Genomic DNA, 20,202 nt, shown 5'->3' with positions numbered 1-20,202 from the left:
GATTTAATTCTCTCTAAATACGAGCCCCCAATATTGGAATCGGTTACTTGTCGCCCTTATCATAAGATGCCTATTAACGATGTTTAGAATACAGGTAAAAAAATGCAAACAATTTCCCTTTCACTGTATTCACGAAGCCAGACGAACCAAACGTAAGCTTGTTAGTTAGTTTTCACTTTTGTTTTTGCCTGCTTCTACGCATCATTCCGTCTTTTAATCTGATTTCGTAGGTACTAGTCTTTTTTGTCTACCAATCACTGCTAGATCATAATAGAAAATTCTTAGAGAAAACAAAAAAGATGAACTGAGCCGCATGGCTATCTCGCTGCGGCAATCTGTTAACTTTTGACGAGCGAAAGAAAGAACAACATTCGGCCCTCTTAATAGCTCAGCTTAAGAAGCACTCAGGCGCATAATTCGATGATCAGATTAGCCCCCAAAAAACAATCCCTGCGCCCGCGCGACTACGGACCGAACAAAATCAATCGATCCCGAAACGGACCGAAGGTGCTTTCACTCGTGTCCTTACGCTGTCCCTTACGTGTGCGCCTTGGCACGTCGGCAAGATCAAAGTGCCCGGCATCTGGGGCTGTGTGAAGGTGTGCTGAAAATAAACAAAAGGAAGCTATCATCCACCTCCGACAGGAAACAAAATGATGATTAAAAGGCAGAACGCTCGTCGAGGCGATCCCAAGACTTTCCGCACGATCGTTACAGAGCGGTTGCAGTGTGGAGCGGTTGCATGAGCTTGCATTTCCTGCCACCGGTTGCATCGGTTCGGATTTTTAGCGCAACCGGTACATGTGCGTTTCGAGTATTAAGAGATTTATCAATGGGACATAAAGCTGCCTACTCAGCGTAAGGAACGCTGGCAGTGCTGGGATAAGCAGCACGAACGGTGCTGATGATGATGATGAGCCGACGATGTAATTATCTCATATTGAATGTTTTTCTTCTCTCCTTTTCTTTCTTTCCTTGCCAATCGCTTTACAAACGTCCATTTTGTGCTAGGCACATTTAAAAAGATTGATACAGTTTCGCTATGAATGCATCTTCCGACTAGCATCAATGGGAACATTACGGAAAGCGAAGTGTCTTATGAAGATGCGGTTCGATGCACAAAATACGCTTCCCATTGGGGTGAAACCTTGACATATTGGGTATTGAAATTGTAAGCACATAAAGCACATTTCAATGGGATTGTTTTTTTCTCGTGGCGTAATGTTGCATTGTTGTCGGATTTTGTTTAGCTAGAAGAAAAAGGGAAAGCTTTCAAGATGCATTTATCTTTCATTTGCGACTTTTTACGACTCAAAATGATTATCTTTCTATTGATAGTGTCTATGAAAAAAAGCTCTCACCACGATTCTTCCCATCACATGACACGTTCAGCTAATAAGCAATAACTGTGTAAATTCTTCATAAAATAAAAAAACCCAAAACGTATTACTTTTATTGACTGACATAATTTATTATCACGAATCAATTCGCTACATTTATTTGCGCCTCGCTAAAGCTGGTTCTCTACGTTTACGTGCTTTATTCAACACTTTTCCCACCATCAGTTTGTCATCGTACATTCTTCTTGGGGTTTTTTTCGTTCGAGCACTCCTTTCGATGGCACCCAGCAATCGGACGAGGAAAAGCTCGCACGCACCATTTTGTCCATGCACAACGTAATGCTATCGATATATAAAACTAAAACAACTGTCTCGCGTGCGGCACATTATGACACTACAGGTGTAATAGCTCTTGCTGGGTTAGAATTAATTTAAACGCAAAAAAACACATTCGAATAAATAACACTGTCCTTATGGGCTAGAATGAAATCACTGTCCCATGTTAAGCGAGAGCATTGGGCTTTTGGGATTCGATCGGAAAGGTGAAGGGAGCCTAACCAACTAGCCTGCCTAACGACTGTGACTTAATACACACACAATAAAATTAAAAAAAAAAATAAAACAAATATTGTACAACATTGTACAGAAGCATTCCGGCCAACTGGATTAGCTGGTTGGATGTGGGGGAACGTCACCATTCCGTAATACTGCTTATAGTTGCTTCACTTGTTCACGCTTTTAACCGCACGCTACCGGGATCCAGAAGCTGGGATGGGGGTTTTAATTAGTTTGCCACCTGACAATCGCTTCTTCCGTTGCCTTCCTTGCGTCTCGAACGAAACAATCGACCCGGTGCGAACGTGCATAGCATAAAGCGAAACCTCAGTTACACACGCTGATCCACTCCTCGATTTCACAATCGTCACATTCCACGAAGCAGCACCAGTGAAACTTGCAGTTGCACCGATCGATCCGCTTTTCGCGGATCAGATTGTAACCCCGGCCGCAGCACATCGATGCGCAACCCTCGCTGCCACTGCTCGTCCGATTACAGCGTCGTCCGATGGTACCTTCCAATTGACAAAACCGTGAAAATTGAAAGCTATCGAGAGACTAAAACAACACTAAAGCAGCCCCTCTTACCTGGTATGTCGGAGATCTGATCGCGCTCGCAAAAGTTCGGTGATCTTTGGTAGTAGAAGAGCGCATTCTCTAGCTTCCGATTCGTCGGACCACTGAGCCGATTGCCGAGCGGTACCAACTGCTGCTCGCGTGGTTGTCTTCTTGGTGGACGCAAATTAGACACGTGCTTGCGTTTCTTTGGCTTGCGGTAGACGATCATCGGTGGTCCATTGCCCAGGTTCGATTGATCGACAAGGATCGCACGACGATACTGTTGCTTCAGGACACGTCCAACCACCCGAAAATCTGGTGCCGACTTCCAGCACGTCTTCAACTGACAGCTACCGGACATTCCGTGACATTTGCACCGTACCTGCATGTTGTTTGAGACGGCCTGAAAAACGTAGCAGAAATACACCTCGATAATGTACAAAACTCGCATCTTCACCTTCAATTCCCTCAACTTACCCTCCGTCCGGCACGGTTATTGTGCAGATTAATCTGTGACTGTATGTCGGCGCCCTTTTCGCGTGAGTCGAGAAACAGCTCGGAAAACTCGACCCCGAACGCCATATTGTGCGAACAGCCGCCCCATTTCCATCGGCTGGCCTGTTTCGCTTTCAGCTTGCGTAAACTGTCGCCCTCCTCGAACACGCTATTGCTTTCCGCGATAGCGTCCAGGAAGCGTAGCTTCTCCTTTTCCAAGCTTTCGCGCAGCGACTTCGACATGCCCTTCCGGTTGACGGACGGATCACAACCGCACGAGATGAGTCGGCCCTGGGCACAAGCCCGTGCAATACTGTGCGTGACGCCGGCTGCTGCGATCGCGTACGCAAATGCACTCTCTCTATAGCCTGTAGATGGTTGATTGAAATTTTAAAATGAAGGAAAAGTTAAAGTAATCTAGATCAATCTAACCTACATTGCAGAGTCACGATTTTAAAAACTTTATGTTTTGAATTATAAATACTATGAAGCCAGTTTAAAGAGGAAATTAAAATCATCCTAGTAGATGTCCAACTCTCTCTCTCTTCTTGGCTTTAACGACCTTACAGGTCACGCCGGCCATTTCTGGCTTACTAGACTTATTTTTACCACGTAGCCGGATAGTCAGTCCTTGCTACGGGGGGACGGTCCGGATGGGATTTGAACCCGGTCCGGCCGTGTGGACTGGCGCCGTTTATCACATGCACCACCGGGCCGCCCCTAGATGTCCAACATAAATCTTAAAACTTCAAGAACTAACAGAAATTCAGTTCGTCTGAGAGAGAATATTAAGCCTAAAGTTGGATATAATTTTCGGTCGAGAGGTGGAGGCAGGTTCCACCCGACAGGACCCGATATCAAATCCCAACTGGATCGTTCCCCTGTAGCAAGGTCTGAACATCCGGCTAAGTTGTAAAAATAAGTCTTGTGAAGAAGTATCCGACGTGACCTTAGAGGTTGTTAAGCCAAGAAGGAGGAGGAGGATAAAGTTCGGCTAAGTGCAATTTATCTTCCAAATTATATATTATTGTCGCTAAAAGCACTAAATACTGAATGCGAAGTACTCAAATGCAATCTTCACATCCTGCGGTAACCTCGCAACTGGAAATTCATGGCAGAAATGCCATGGAATTTATGGCAGGTTGTCTCCAAACTTTCAGCGACTATGCCAGAGTGTGTATATTATTTCCATGAAAGAGTTTGTAGATGGAATTCAAAATTACTGTGGATAATGCGCTAGATGCCTACCAGTTAGGTTAGAATATTAGCAATTGTCTCCTTTTCGTAAACCATTTATTAAGTTAATAGCTGTGACTCTTGTCGAGCAGAAGTTTATTCTGTTCATAATAGTCTCAAGAGAAGGCTCCAGATATAAGAAGAAGGAGAATTTTTTTAATTGCAAAGTATATTTTATCTCCAGTGACTACTGACAATAAATATTTGATTATTATTACTATTTGTAAAAAAATAATCCAGAATTTGTAAATGTAAATTTACCTTAAAATAGAAGACAGATTTTATTTTATTAATATCATCACCAAAGGCAATAAGATCTATTTCTGTTTTTTTTATCTTGTCTGCTATGCAAACAAATAATATTAAAAAGCGTGTCTTTATAAAAAAAACAATGATCATACATTGTGTTTATGTGTTTCTATCGATTTTAAGTTTGATTCCTTCTGTTATGACTCACACAAATTCAAAGCGCTCGTTAACCAAAAGCTTTGCTGCACATTCAATGTTTGATTTAGCTCTCCATCTTCGTCCATTCATTTTCAACACTAGTTCCCGTTCCATCGTAGCGTTTTGCAACCGATTCTGCCTTAACCCAACGCTTGTGGGATGATCCTTCCCGTGGGATCTGTTTCCGCGCATTGATGCACAGAAACACCGAACTGGATGGACGTTTAAATTCATCCTTCTGCACCATCTTCCACCTATCCTCCGGTCACACTTCCCACCAAAGCACCCCATCCAGTTACGTCCAAATTCATCGTGCGTCCGCACGTATCGAAGCAAAAACATTCTCTGGCACGAAGAATTGGCAGCTCCGGACCGGTACGACAGACAGACAAGATGTCGCATGACGCTTGCAATCGGTCTCCCGCGCCATCGACCGTTTTCGTTTTCCACCCTCACGCCTCACCAGGTAGCCCGCCTGTGGTTGGGTTTGAAATCCGAAAACAATCAGCCAATAAATTTTATTTCATTTGTATGGAAATTAAATTGAAAAGTGCCTCCAACCGTCCAAGCGGGCACGGTGCGGATGCTGCGATCGCAAGGACGCGGACGATGTTGGCTGTGTGTGATTTTTGAATTATTTATTACAACCTGCCAACCGTGCTGAAGTTGATAGGAGGGATATTTGCAACGGTCTGCATCCGCTGCCGTGCTGCAACCGTGGTGCATTCGTTATGTGATGTTATTCCCGGTGACTTCCAGAACGCCCCGTATCGGCACGCTCGTGTACGGTTCGGAGTGCGGTGAATTGGTACCGACACGGATCCGTGATTTTGTCTTTTAATGCCGCACAGGTTGGCGGATCCGAACCGGGCCAAGCAAATGATAGAGCGAATCGGCAGACGCTTCCAAATAGGAAGTTAGTTGGCGTGATGTGTGGCTAGGATTCGGTCAATCAAATTAATAACACCATCGCCTTCTGTGAGAGGCTGTCGTTAGTGCGGCAAAGTGTCAATCGTCTAGGGAGACTTCGTCCGCAGCATAGGGACGACAAAAAAAAACGCAATCGGATCCACCACCAACTAGGCACAATTGTATGATAAAGTTGCTCCGATTTGCCGTCCAACGACGGAGATATCACGGAACAATGCGATACGATGTAAATGATCGGCGAACCACCAGTAGTAAGTCTTAGACCCAGCACAACGGATCTTCACATTACGTTGCTTCATTGTAAATAAACGTCATTTTGTCCGTAGTGTGTGTGTGTACTAGTCTGTGGTTTTGAATACGGTCCCGGTGCGCATAAATAAAGCACTCCCGATGCGAAAGCGAAGAAGGCAAGTCGATCTGAGGCCGGAGCACTTACGTTCGTATCACCTCAAACTGAATCCCTCCGCTACGGTGAATTCTTCACCAGCGAGCAAAACCTGGCCACAGACGAGCCTGAAACCTCACATATTGTGGAAAATATCTGATTTGATTTGATCTGATCGTGTAGTTGGGTGAATTTATTTGCTTTGTTAACGGGCCAGCTTTGCGATTGGCAGCAGCACGGAGACACAATCACTGGATAACTTTTGTACGGTTCCTGCGGGATCTCTTTCATACTTCCCTCTTCACGTGTACATCTCAACGGCGGGTAGATATATGTGCCTCACGTTCAATCTTCTAAATCGAAAGTCGTCCTTCAAGGCCCGACTGCATGTAGCGCAAGATTCCTTCCGCGCACTGCGGATGAATGGCAGGACAGGAAGAGGATAAAGCCAATACGATGGCTACGACACTGACAGCAGCATCGCAATTTACCATCGTACGAGTGTTGACAATGAGCAATGAAAATGCTTCCCGATGATAAGGTTCCGGAGCTGATGATGTGCTGCTGATCGGATGCTTTTCATGGTTTTTGGGTTCACATCGAACGGACATTCTTCACATTGTTCGGGCAAGTACTTACGGCAGAAGCATCAAGAAGTGACAGCAGTGGAACTTTATTTAAAAGTTTTAATTCAAATCATTTGTACGTTAATTGGAACCAAACCTAGTTAAATTTATTTGTTCTAAAAAGGTTGAGATTTCGCAAACATGTTTTCAAAAATTGGATTAATTCCATCTCGCACGCGGAAGCCATACATCAGCACAACCTATTCATTATCGCTAATAATACAGATCTAATAACGTATTTACTTTCAATAATTCATGTCCACTTGCACGGCACCCTGTTCATGTCGCCGTGGCGAGGCCTATCATATCGTTACATCAAAATTGCGTCATTTGGCTTGTGCAAACATCTCGTCTTTTCGCGTCGTTTCTGTCAGCCCAGATTATTATATGCTGGCGGACCGTTTCTTGCCAACCTTCAGTACCGATTGAATTGATTTCTCGCTAGCGGCTACCAAAACCCAGAACTAGCAAAATGTGTGAACGGCTCCATCAATACCATACAAACGCACCGGCACGATCTATATTGACCGTCAGCTCATTCGCGCAGATTACTTTCTCCCACTATGCGCTCTGCTCCCCTACACCCGGACACTCTGTACAGCCTCGGGGTGCAAATGTAAAAATAATCGATCATATCATGCGCGAATATGGCACGGTTGATATGGAGCAGCGGTGTGTACGATCGAATCGATTTGGCGAATCGAATATATCGCCAACGTCTGTACCAGTGCATGCCACACGCGAGCCCATCATTAGTCGTGGGTGTGAGTGGTTTGAAAACGGTCCGGCTCTAACGGTAATCAGAACGGACCCCCAAGACAAAATGCGCGAAGAAATCAGCGCACGCTCGATTGGAAGTCAATCAAGAAAATTATTATTGAATTTAATGATTCCGCTTAAAGCGCATTAATGTTTTCCTCTCTCTCTTTCTCTCTCTCTCTCTTTCTCGCTTTGCTGTTTCGTTTAGTTCGGTTTATGTTGCGAAAGACCACCGGAAGCGTTTCAATTAAATTGATTTAGCTGGTCGGTTCAGTGGCACCTGGGTTTTTTTTCTTACATTTTCCTACGTTAGTAGTTACGTTCATTCAGCTGTACAGCTTCAGGGTTTTTTTGGGTAGGTGAACTACATTCCAACGAATAAGCTGCAAATATGAGACGCAATGGAAAGGACCCGCGAAGGGAGGAAAAACAAATAGTAAGCAAAAATTAGTACCACTATGCCTCGGGACACGTGTGCCAGATAATGCAAAGCAAGGAGTTGTCGATGATTTCCTCACTCTTTATCTCGTATGCGCCATTCACAGTGTGAGGTATTTTTGTCGAAATGTTTGTCTCAATTTTGTCTCATAATATGATAATCCTTGTGCATCGAAAATTACATCCATTCCCTTATTGATCCACAGTTTTCCGCACGAACGTGGCAAAGGCGAATCCTGCTGACGTAGACGGATGGCTGTATTAGCCACTAGAGTGCGACGACGTGCGGTTATAAATATTACCGTCACCCCGTTGCGTTATCCACATCAAAGGAAGTGTATTCGGTAAGTGCATTCAAATGTATTCACCACCATCTGTCTGCGTTCTCCCTAAAAAACCACACGCGCATAAGTACCTTTCCACGAACGTACCCTTCCTTTGCGCGCGTTAACAATTCTCTTCACCGCTGTACCATTGTTTCTGCGGAGAGCAAATCTTCGCACACACAAAAAAACCCACCCAGAACCGTGCGTCCCAGCAAGCAGGAAAGGATGGCATCTCCGCAAATCCACTTCCTGAGCTGCTGGGTAACCTTTCGTACGGTTCCTCCCTTGCCCGGTTCGAGGTTTATTGCAACAAACACATGATCGTTAAAACGATCAATTTGACGAATGACCGCATCCTCAACTGCGAAACCCCAACAAACCGACTGATCGATCCATTGATCGATTGCGATGCAAAGAAGGAGTAAAAGTAGCTGCCAACTGCATTGCTGCATTAAATCGGCCTCGGTACGCCCGGGAACTTGAAATGTCAACCGTTGACGGGCGGGAAAATCGGCTGAAATCGCGACAACATAAACAACCTAACCCGGGCGCACCGAGTTGACGAGTGGATGATGACCGAAGGACTGGCAAAACCGAAAGCGTCCCTGTTGCTATATTCTGTAGCTGATCGCTCGGTGGCTACACTTTGACATATGTATATGTCATGACAAATTATGTTCTTCGCGTGTTTAAATTTGCCTTTTCTCAAATCGGGTGAACGGGCTCGGTATCCTCAGCTACTTGCGACATGATGATGTGTCATTTACATACGCGGACGCGACGCAACAGCGGAATTGTGGCAGGAGGTTGGGAACAAAATTTACATCAATTTATACTTCGATTTTGATGTTTCTGTTCGCCCATCCATCCATCTTTATCCGGAACGGCCCGTAGCCGTTTGTACGCGGGAGTAGTAGTACACGGAGCACGCAGCTTGTCAACTGGCCGCTCTTTGTCCGGTGGGTTGAAGGATTGATTGCTTTCCGAGTTGGTTTGACGATTGAATGAGATGCATGGACAGCATGCGGGACCACCGGTCGATTTGAAGGAAACCACGCGCTGCCACCAAACACACACACACACGGTTTGACAATTGAATGGTCTTTTTGGGGCGAGATTGGAACGAGGCAGTGGTAGTTGTCCGAGCTAAAAGAGCAACAGTCAATCAGCAAAACTGTTTACGAGTACGCGTAACAGTAAGCGTGTCCAGACGCTAGGACAACCGGGAAACGTCATGCAGAAAGTGATAGTGATTCTTTGGACGCTCTGCTGAAAGAATGCCATTCATCACGATGTCCATTGAAACGGCGAGTTATGCAACGTTCCAAGGAATTTCCACAAATGGAGAATATGTGGTAAGCTGGCAGCTAATAACTAATGATGAAACTACCGGATGAAGATTCGATGAAGATATAGATTTAAATGATACTGTCCCAAAGGTGACAACAGTGGACAGAGAGAGAAAAAAAATACCAGGAGGATACCCTCCTGGAAAAAATACCCGAAACCTTCGTTCTATTGTGCTTTTTCGGTGTGTATTCGGAAATTGTCGACATCACCTTCGTTTGACACCTTTGTGCGGTTTAGTGTCATCCTCTGTGTGTTTCACATTTTCTGCCTCCGGGAACACCCAAGAACACGCCAGAGAAAACCCACAGACTGGGTGGACCCTCATCAGAAGGAAGTTGAACGAATTACCGATGTTCGCCCATTATTGTTGTGTCAGCAGAAGAGAAAGACTATGCTAATGAGTTACCCCTGGTCATCGGAATGTGCTCTCGGAAGGGACTCGAGCGTATGTCCATTCCATTTGGCTGGTAGTACTTAGGTGCATAAAGCGACACCTTTACCCCATCTTCAAATTCGAGCAGCTTTAATTTACCATAAATGTTTCCAATTTTTATATCCCTACCGGGTGACCGTTTGCTTCTTTTGTCGTCATCATCCGAAGGATGACATACTAGGAAAATTGCCTCCGGTGAGACAGTTGGACGCGTTTTTCCGACCCTTACATACATATATGCACGAAACAAAAAGACAACGAAGGTAGCATTAGAGAAAATTATGAACCATAAGCCCATTGGTTACGCTTAAAGGGGTCGTCCGGTTTTTTTTTACTGGTTGGTACTGGTACATTCGACAGGGCGACGTGTGCGTTCGTTGCATCGTGATGGGTACAGTTCGTGTGGCTTCCAAAAGTGATGATCGTTCGTTTGAAGTAGATCATACCAGGCGGTCCTGATGCTTACCTCGTTTCAGCATGTTCGATGTGTGGGGATTGCGGCTTTTGGTGCTGAGCGACGAACAGTTCCACCGATGCCATTGGAACTGGTACTGACACTCGCGCACACCAAGCTCCAGTCCTTCGATGGCGGACGCCGTTACGTCGCTAGCCCGATAGCAAAGTTCCAGCTGGTCCCGTGTCAATCCCGGCACAGTACGGCACGTCGCCCGGACGTCCGGCAAACTTTGAACTCTGTGGAAAATGCAAAAGAAAAAAAAAACAAAAAACATCAGTAGAAAGTGGACGTGAACAAATACGCACACGATTATGGCTAATATTTACAACACACATGCACGATATCGGAAGAAAATCTCTGCCCAACGGAAATGGTTTTGCTAATTTCGGCTCGTTAACTTAATGGTAGGCCAATTAATATGTGGCAGATAAATTATGCATCCTGTGCGGACGGCGTGCAAGAAGTCACATTATGTTCGTCGGTTGTTTGTTTGCTTTTTTGCTTTAGTAATTTTATGCTCCACTTTGCGAACGAAAGGAGTCGTCTCCAAACTGGGCAACACGATCAGTTTGACCCCAGGGTTGTGGCCGGGGTTTTTTTTTTTAATTTTCTTTATTATTGGACGCAAAATGCTCGGCATTTAACACCCGACGCAACCGGGTGCTGCGAAGAGATTGCACATTAATAATGAAGTGCAACCGCATGTGCATGTTTTCGGTTTTTTTTAGAAGGGGTAAAGATGTGCGTCCATAGACTTGTGCTGGAATTCTTCCAGGGCTGGCACAGAGCTACGGAAGGTAGAATTAATTTTATCAATTAGCGACAGGCGATGCAGTCGTGCTGCAGTGCGCATTAATCCGAGCCTAATTGGTGTCAACGGTGAGTTATGAGTTAATCATGTCCATCGCATGGGTTTCGCTTTTGTAATCCCAATTTATCCTTTTTTTGTGTTGGGTTCTTGTTGTCGACACATTTCTTGCATCGCATACGTTTCATCGAAAGGACGAGAGGGAAAAAAGGCAAAGATAAAACAGTATATTGCTTTGAAATATTTGCTACCCAATGGAATGTGCTGCCAGACATTAGGGGTTTGCGGTGGTTAAGATGGCACAAAGCGTAGCACAACAACCATGAGAAATTCAATAAAATGAGCACAAAAATTCATATCGGTTATTAATGTCTACCAGTTAAACATTCATCTCATCCATCAGCGATTGGGAATGGTGAAGCATCGTTTTTTGTTGTTGTTAACTTCTCTGTCCGATTCCCATCGTTTGGAGTGTGCAAAAAATAAACAAACACATACATCCTTTTTTTTACAGTCGAACGTTTGGGGACGAGTTGTCCTGGATGCGCGTTTAGAGCAACCCTGCAATTCGTGATCCTGGGAACATTCAGGACGCCTTCTCTCATCGAACATTCAACAGACGGCATTCATCATAATTGCTACCGCATGCTTGTTTTGCACTAGATTCCTGGGTGGGTCGGATGTTTTGTGTGTTTTTTTGTTTGTTTGTTATGTGTTTTGTTGCAAAAAGCTCCAAAGAAGACGCCGTCTCGGCGGCAAAACTTCATCCCCAGCAAACAACCCCCCCCCCCCCTCTTCGTTTGTGCATACCGACCCGAAGGGTGAGGGTTAGGTAAATATGAGCCCTTTAAATCGATGTCGACATCCATCTTAGCGATGGCTCACGGACAGCTTCCGCCGACCAGCGGGAACGACACGGTGCGACTCCCGTTTTGTTGACCCAATCGCACGCGGTAATTTCATCGGATGGTTTGGGGCCGTGAGAACTTTTGCTGAAGATATTTCATTCCCTGCCCGTGTGCATCCCCTGGAAGATCTTGCACAAACAATCAAGCTAAAGCAGCCAGGAAAAGCTTGTTGGGCTGTTGGGAAGATGGCCCTAATCGGCCCCGGTGTGCAGAAGCCAAGCAAAGTGAAGCCAATAAAACCAAATGTTTGACATTCTTGTGGAGATGAAGATGGAGAGTACGATCACTAGGGGTAAGATTTCAGAACGTGCAGGATACTGGGCAAGATCTTCCCAATTCCCGTGCTGGTATAGTTGAATGAGAGATTTTATTTATTTAATCGAAGAACTTCGTAGAACACGTAAAGCATGCGGTCAGCGCATCAGCTCTTCTTGTGGTGCTGCCTGGTTAGAGTTATTCCAGAAATTATCTCCGGCAATTCTCGCGCAAGACTCACCACAGCGTAGCAAAATGGGCTCCATTTGATAGGGGAAAAGTTCATAAATACTAGTACAGGTAAGTAGATTTCCTTCTCAATCGTAGCGCAGTACATTCCACTGCAGCTTCGCTTGCCAATGCAAACCAATTAGTCATCTCGCACTCGAACGCAAAGCGCATTCCACGGGCTCGTTTCATCCGGGCTCGGGGCGAAACACACTCAGAAGCCAACGACTTCAGCGTATGCGGTATGAATTGCTTTCCCTCCAGTTGGCCAGACCGTTTGGCGATTAAATGCTTGCAAGCGGTGGAAAATAATCACTCCATTAAGGAATTTATGCTACCTCTGGGATCGGAGAGAGCACCCAAGCCAGTGCAACATACTACGCAGGGAAGGTGATGAAACCTTATACTAATTTACGCTCTTCTCGCAGGCTGGGTTTTTTTGGTATTTCTGGTGCGGGAAGTGCAATGCTACCACGCCGGGTGCGGGTTTTTCTTCTCCCTTTTGAAAATATGCCAACTATTTTGGGGAGCCGGACAGAAGTTTGCACACAGCCGAAGACGACACGATAAGAAAATTATCGACCGTTAAGGGGTAGCGTTAACTTTTGAATCGTCCTAGAGGGCTCGTCCAGATTTTAAGGCAAAAGGATAAAGGTGCAATTTTAATTGCCACAAAGTTTGTTTAACTTCTGCAGAAAAAAAAATTACAACTCTGAAAGGTAAAGTGAGTGAGAATATAAAATTACTACGAAGGGAAATTAATTCAAACAATGCACACGAACTCGTTGCATTCCTAATCACGCCACCGGGGGGAAAATTCGAACGAACAAATTTTGTAACGCATGGGAACAAGCTTGAAACAGATTTCTCAAATAGTCCCATTCTCATGCGATGCTTTTCGGGGAGGTTTGGAATTCCTGAACAGGGCCAGAACTGCAACAGAGTTCGATGTCACGCGTACTCCGGAACTAAGAAAGGCGCTTTACTGGTTGAGGGTGGAATACGGATATGAAAGAGCAATATTTCAAAAAAACTATGAATGATCTGCAAAAGTTGCTGTTAGCGTTTCACTTCCAGCTTTTGAAACTTTCGGCCAGATCGGAAACTGGTCCGCACTGGTCAAAGCAAACGATCAAAGCACTGATCGAAATGATGTGAACAAAATAAACTCCTGTATCGAATATCATCCCAAAATGTCCAACCATAGATCCTACCAGCTCCCTGATTGATGTCATTAATCCTTTCGGATCACTGCCAAACACAAAAAAAAATCAAGCAACTCATTGCCAGTCGTTGCCATCATTCGCTCTCGTTGTCACTGCAGACAATCGTTTATCTCCGATCTCGATCTGCGATACACACTCCGATCCGTTTCTTCACGTCCTTTGCCTTTCTTCCACGTCCCGGTTTTTTGGCAGATCCGTATCAGCCGATAGTCGTCCTGATCGGCAATGGTCTAGCAAAAAAAAGGAAGGGAATGTCACAAAAGACGAATGCAAAATCTCTAACCCCGGGCCACACGAATTCGATTCGGCTTATCTCAGCACCGCATGATGCAGCTGATGCAATGAGACGTAACGATCGTGGAATGAAAATCGCCAGCATAGGATGTGAATGGATACGAGCGGAACTTTCGGCGCTTATAAATCCTTTTTTTTTTTGACAGTGCGGAAACACAACGGAAGATAAGCTTCCCGGACAGGAAGCATCCGGATCACGACGTAATGCGTTTGCCAGTGCTTGTTTACGCTGCGTTTGTTTAGTGTTTTGTTTCGTGTGCTTTCATATGAATTTTTTTTTATCTTGTCTTACGGAAAGAGATTCACTCTGCTCTTATCACACCGGATAGATCTTCTGGGAACCGAACACATCATTCAAGGTTTTCTTTGTGTCTTTTCTTTTTTGTTCTGGGCACCCTTTTGGCGTTGGACGAGTTTGAGGATGCAGTGCGAAAATGCAACCGGCCAGCAAAACTTCATGCTGCAAAGATAAATTCATTCCTACGTGGCAAAAGTTTCGCATCGGGCTGCATCTTACCGACCCACAAAAAAGATATTTCAAGTAACGCGCGCGCGCGTTTGTAATGCGTAAATTTGTATTCATTGCAGGCATCACTTTATCGGATCTTTATCGGACTCGGACAGACTCGGTGTGCCCTCGCACACTGGTCTATTCACCCAACCATCGACCCTCTAACCCACAAAACACTCGTTGCAAATGCTGTTTGGCCCCTTCGGGAGAATAGTTTATTATTTTTGAAATAGTTTCGTAAATGTTTTATAGTTGATATAATGTTGATTTACGGGCCCCGATTGCGGTGTGGTTCGTCAGCGTGCTGCACACGAAGGCAATCCTTTTCGTCTCACGAACAACCGGCAGTGAGATGGATTTGGAAGCGGTTTGTTTAGCGCTCCGTTTTTGGCAAACGTTCAAGCTGTGGTTGATAAATCTTGATTAATGTGCATTTGGTTGAAGTTGAGCGTCATACTTTCGGCAGAAACTGTAGTCTATTGCTGTGCTTTTTTGATTGTGTCTTTATGTTTCGTTTTGAGGGGAAAAATACGTTTCTATGATGAACGAATTTGAGAAAAATGTACCTCACGTACCCTTCGAATGAGGTTAGCAGAACTTTGTTGATGTATTTGATCTGCATTAGTTTCATACGCTAAGAGTCTAAGAGAGTCTAAGAGGCTAAGAGAGTTTTCTTCTAGAGAGACTAGAATGCAATGTTTTTATTTGGACCTAAGAACAGCTGCTATTTAAACCACTTTTGTCATGGCCAGCCTTGTCTACTGTCTGATAAGCTTACATATTTATGATAAAGTCATGAAAACTCTTCCAGTAAAAAAAAAGTTCCAGCGCATTAAACCTCCAAATCTGGCCACATAGTAGATGATAACTATTTCGAGACATGTTTATAGATTTATCATTTATACTTATTAGACTTTTATCAATAATTCTGGTCCAGATAATCTGAGAGATACAATATTATGGTTGAAATCCGCTTAGCTCTAATTTAAGTCTTTCGAATTCATTGGGAAGCAAAATCGTTTTATTTCGAACGTGATTGAGACGGTTTACATATTTTCTTCATTTAGCATTTCAGGAGACGTTTTGAATTTACAAAATTTTCAAGCAAATTTATTGTTTCTAATCTGTAGGCATTGCATAAGCTAATTCATGAACACTATTTTTTAAGGCATTTTCACTTCTTTCTTATTTTATTTCGATTAATTTGATTTTGTTAATTGCTGGTCACTAGTTAACTGTTAGGTTACAAAAAAAAAACAAATTCGTTAAAGAGATCTCTATAAATTATCAGCAATGAAAAGAATTCAATGAAAAATTAAGACTAACTATATCTTTTAGGTTCGGCCTGATGGAGTCCAGACGACAAAAATGAACTTTATGTTTTTAAGAATCTTCACGGAAATGTTTACGCCGATTTTGAGAGATCGCAGTAAAACCTTATTTTCTTTTACTTTGACAAATTTGTCAACAATTTTTGTTTTTTACTTACGATTTTTATGAACATAAAGTTAATTGATGCTCATAAAAGTGCAAATTTCTCCTGTTTCTTTATTTTTCAAACACTTTTTTTTAGAAATTTAGGAATTAAACAGCGATAAATTCAAACCAATACTTATATTTCGTGAAATCTATCCATTCATCATTCCCAACAAAGATTTAATCACTTTTTTTGCACACACTTGGAAAAAAATATTTTTTAAAAATAAATCATTCTTACCTCTTTAGCGCAATTAGACACAACCACAGTATAAGCCGTCGTACACCTCGAACCTCCCAATGCCCCATTGCTTAACCTCGGTGCGTGGTGTAACGTTTGCGTAAGGATGCAACCCGATGCACGGTGCACCACGGTATGCAGTTCAGTGTCAGTGCGCTCGCTTGCTTAATCCATTGCGTGCCAGTGTCGATCGACCGGTCACTTTGCAATTGCATCTCAACCGCGGCACGTATTTCAACGTCGAGGACACTAGCGGACACTTTACTGTTGACGAACGTACCAACCGATCCAGGATAAGCGGATGCACCACCATCGGCTACTGCAGAGGGCACTCGTATTCACTTCCACACAGAATACGGACACGGACGTCGTACGATCGAACTGGGGATGTTTCACTGGAAATTTACATTCACTTCTTCTCGTCTTATTCACACGCAACAAAAATAGTCAACCCAAATTCTTTCACCCCTCACCCCAGACATACACACACACGTTAACCTGTTTTAATCCGAATTCGATGGCTTTCTTCACTCGTAGTCAATGGAAACGGCATTCTCTGGACACACTGGACAACTTGGTGAGCTTTGGCGCATGTATCTTCTATCCTAGTGCCACTAGTTTTTGTATGATTGTAAGGGTCGAATATTTTGTCAGTTTTGCGACTAGTTGCCTTGGACAGCCTGGCGTTACACCTCTGTCCCCTAAACCCAGTGAAACGTTCCCGCACAACAGCACACCGTACAAGAAAGCACAAAATCCGTCGCAGTTGACCACCGTTGCGCGATGATATAGTTGCCTGGGTACCTGGTGGTCCTTCCGATTGGTCGAACAGAACGCTTCGTCTGGTACAACCCGGTATCACTTGTGTTTCGTTTCGCTGCAAACCATTGGGAACTCACGCGTGTGGCTCTTGCTCGCACTCACACGCGTACTGGCGTGCAGCTTGATGGTAGGATTCCTTTATTATCGAAATTCGGTCCTTTCGACGCATAGATTTCTCCAGATGCTGCCGCTACCGCACGGGTTTTTTGCTGTTGATCGTCCGTTGCTTTTGAGGTTTGCTGCCGATGCCGAGCGATAGACAAATGGGCGTAATGGCGTTTTCCTTTCACACGGCAAGCGAGTGTCTCGGCAGTTGGACGACAGATTCAGCAGATGTGTTTTAAAAACATTTACTTAACCGAACAAAAGACAGCATAACAAATATTTTCCACCTTGTTTTATATTAGAAACACTAGAAATCGTTTTGCACATGAAACGGCAGTTGTTTGATTTTTTTTATTCGCACTGTAAAAATAGCTCATCACTGCACTAGTTTGCGCACTATAATTTACACTAACCGGCACCACAATGCACTATTTTCTTTCGTCCATAATACTAAAGCTCGCACCACTGAAACACGTTCGCGCGTAAATTCCAACAACCGTCCAGATCGCGTTTCGATGCCAGTCGAACCTCGGTTGGAACCGCGCGCGCGAAACGAAACACTAGTTCTCTCTAGTTCTCGTGCGATCTGTCCCGGGCGAGCTGTGGGGAGCTTTCGGTGCTTCAAGTGGCACAAAAAAAAATACGCCTTGGTACGACGCCCGGGCTGAGAGTGCCCACGGACTGACGCTCAGTGGAGCTCACCAAACGCGTCCGCATGAGTGTTCATCCGCGCACAGTCGGATCGGTCCCCGATGTGTGTTTCGATTGTCGATGCGTTAGGGTGGGAAAATGGAGGAAAGGGGAGGGAGCAAAGGGGGTTAAAAAAGAGGGGATGGTATGTTGGAAGAGGGGGGGGGGGGATAGTTAAGGAATTTGGAGTTGGATGTTTTTTTTTATCTTCACCTTCGCTTCCCGTTTTCCGCCAACTTCTTTTCCGGGGTGGCTTGTCACCCCCGGCCGAGATGTACCGTGATGAGTTCGGTTTGATGAGATTTCAGAAAATCAACTGCCTAGGTGACTAAGCCTGGGCGGGCGTTAAATTGTCTTTTTCCTCCGTGTTGGGATTTTTTTTTTCTTTCTATTCGCCTCCCCCTCTTTTGTTCTACGCCATGGCGAATAAGTAGTAAATTGAAAATCTTGAAAATCAAAGTGTTTTTTTTTCTTCTCCGGGGGGATGTTTTTTTTTTGTTCTTGGGGGAGAGAGTTTTTTTGTTTTGTTCCAGCCCTGTTCCGCTTACACTTAAAATGCACACGAAACCGCACGAAACCACGCAAACGAGTTCGAAACAGGCGCGGCTTCTACGCCGTTGAATCGCAGGACGACAACTGAATGAGCGCGTAAATCTCACCGAGTACACGACCGATTTTTATGTGTCTTTCAAGCATTGATTTTGACATGGTTTCTCTCCCTTTCCTCACCCTGCGAGGTTTTAACCTCCCCGGTACACCGCCTTTTTTGCCAGTGCTGCCAGTCAATCTCAGCTTCGGTGCTCTCATTCACCAGTTTGAGATGATATTATACATCCCGCTAGGACAATGCGGCCGCGAAAGGGAACGCACACACACACAGAGACACGTGTGTGTGCTAGCCGCCGTGGCGACCCGGGGCGACAACAATGTTGTTAGCGATGCGCACCCTATGCTACTGCGCATGGGTATGCTTTTGCCGGGTCGATCTTTCCACCCGGCACCAATAAGGATGCCTAGGGTCCTGTTTTATCTCTTTCTCGGAGCGTTTGGAGCGGTTTGATTGTGGTTTGGTTTTTTGCTGTTTGTTTTGCGACAAACACGATGCCCGGATGCTCGGTGGCCGGAAACCGAACGCTTGGTGAATAAATCCGCGCCCGCTTGAATGCGGATCCTACGGGACCGGATGCTGTGCAGGAAGTGGGAGCGGCCATCGTGGGATTGGAGAAGTATGATGAAATAAATGTTCTAATGAAAACAATACAATGAAAAAAACATCTAAATCTTTTACTTTTGTTTGTTAATAATCTTGTCATTGATATGTTGAGTAAGTCTCAAAGATACCTTAATTTATGAAAATCTTATCCAACATATTTAAATTTAATTCATCAATTTTAATTACATTTACACTAACGTTTTGTTCGTTACTATGATACATAGTATTTATTTAATTATTTTAAATTATTTTAAATCGCAATTAATAGTTGCTTTGGTACTCTATTGATTGTTTCTGTGTTAAATATAATATAGTTTAACAAATAAAATTTTGGATGGTTGTTAAAATTCACGAAAATTAAACTAGGTATATCGAATTAATCTTCAAAGATATATGAGTTATCAAAAGAAAATGTATCTTCCAAAGAATTTTTCTTCCTAGATAATACCCAGCCACCCCTTATCCTTTTTATTATCGTTTCATATTTTTTATGGAACGACCAGTACTAGTAAATTTTTTTTTTATATAGTTTCTATAATTAATGTTTTATTTTTAATATTTCTCAAAGAAAAGTACAGCTCGAGATGAGAAATAATTTGAACATTTTCTCTCAAACCAAAGTGACACCCCTTCACGATTATCCCTTAAAGCAGAAGAATTCTCACTCAAAACAAGGTGAATTATGCATCCGTAACCCCGCGACATTTGCAAACTAGGAAGGGTCAATTAGGTTTAGGATTTTTTTTTGCTTGATAACTGAATGTGTGCACAATATACGCCTTAATTCCCTTTTTGTCGAACGATTAACACTACACTCTCGAAGGATAACGTTATGCATTCTCTTCTTGTTTTTTTTAAGGGTTGAAACCGATGTGCTTCAATGACCACCACACGAGCATATCCATCCGCTCACGTGTGTCAGTATCTGTTCGTTGTGCGATTGCCGCCCGATGGCATGAAAATTAGTGTTTAACATTATGATTAACCGCTTCGCAGGATGGGTTTGGGATGTTGGACGTTACCCGAAACAGCGCTACAATGTGGTACGGTGCAATTTAGGTAAACAACAGATAGGGGGAAAAAACTCCAA

General features: G+C 44.0%; 1 protein-coding gene across 1 annotated transcript; it reads right to left on the bottom strand.

Moving 5' to 3' along the window:
- Positions 1–1,446: 1,446 nt before the first annotated feature.
- LOC125775035 (protein Wnt-10a) lies at positions 1,447–18,519 on the bottom strand. The gene is made up of 5 exons (XM_049445459.1): positions 16,283–18,519; positions 10,345–10,571; positions 2,931–3,316; positions 2,484–2,856; positions 1,447–2,410 (listed from the first exon to the last, which is right to left on the bottom strand). The coding sequence occupies exons 1-5, from the start codon at positions 16,348–16,350 to the stop codon at positions 2,223–2,225; spliced, it is 1,242 nt and encodes a 413-aa protein (XP_049301416.1). The 5' UTR covers positions 16,351–18,519; the 3' UTR covers positions 1,447–2,222.
- Positions 18,520–20,202: the final 1,683 nt, after the last annotated feature.

This window comes from Anopheles funestus, chromosome 2RL, assembly GCF_943734845.2.
Source record: "Anopheles funestus chromosome 2RL, idAnoFuneDA-416_04, whole genome shotgun sequence".
NCBI lineage: Eukaryota > Metazoa > Arthropoda > Insecta > Diptera > Culicidae > Anopheles > Anopheles funestus.
The sequence above is the reverse complement of the archived record's forward strand: the minus strand, read 5'-3'. Positions and strand labels throughout refer to the sequence as shown.

Excerpts from the sequence above, each read along its gene's own strand:
- LOC125775035 (XM_049445459.1), bottom strand. The coding sequence starts at position 16,350 with ATGGGGCATTGGGAGGTTCGAGGTGTACGACGGCTTATACTGTGGTTG. Across the intron at positions 3,317-10,344 it reads ATCGAACATGCTGAAACGAG|GCTATAGAGAGAGTGCATTT; the intron begins GTAAGCATCAGG and ends AACCATCTACAG. Across the intron at positions 2,857-2,930 it reads ATAACCGTGCCGGACGGAGG|GCCGTCTCAAACAACATGCA; the intron begins GTAAGTTGAGGG and ends TACGTTTTTCAG.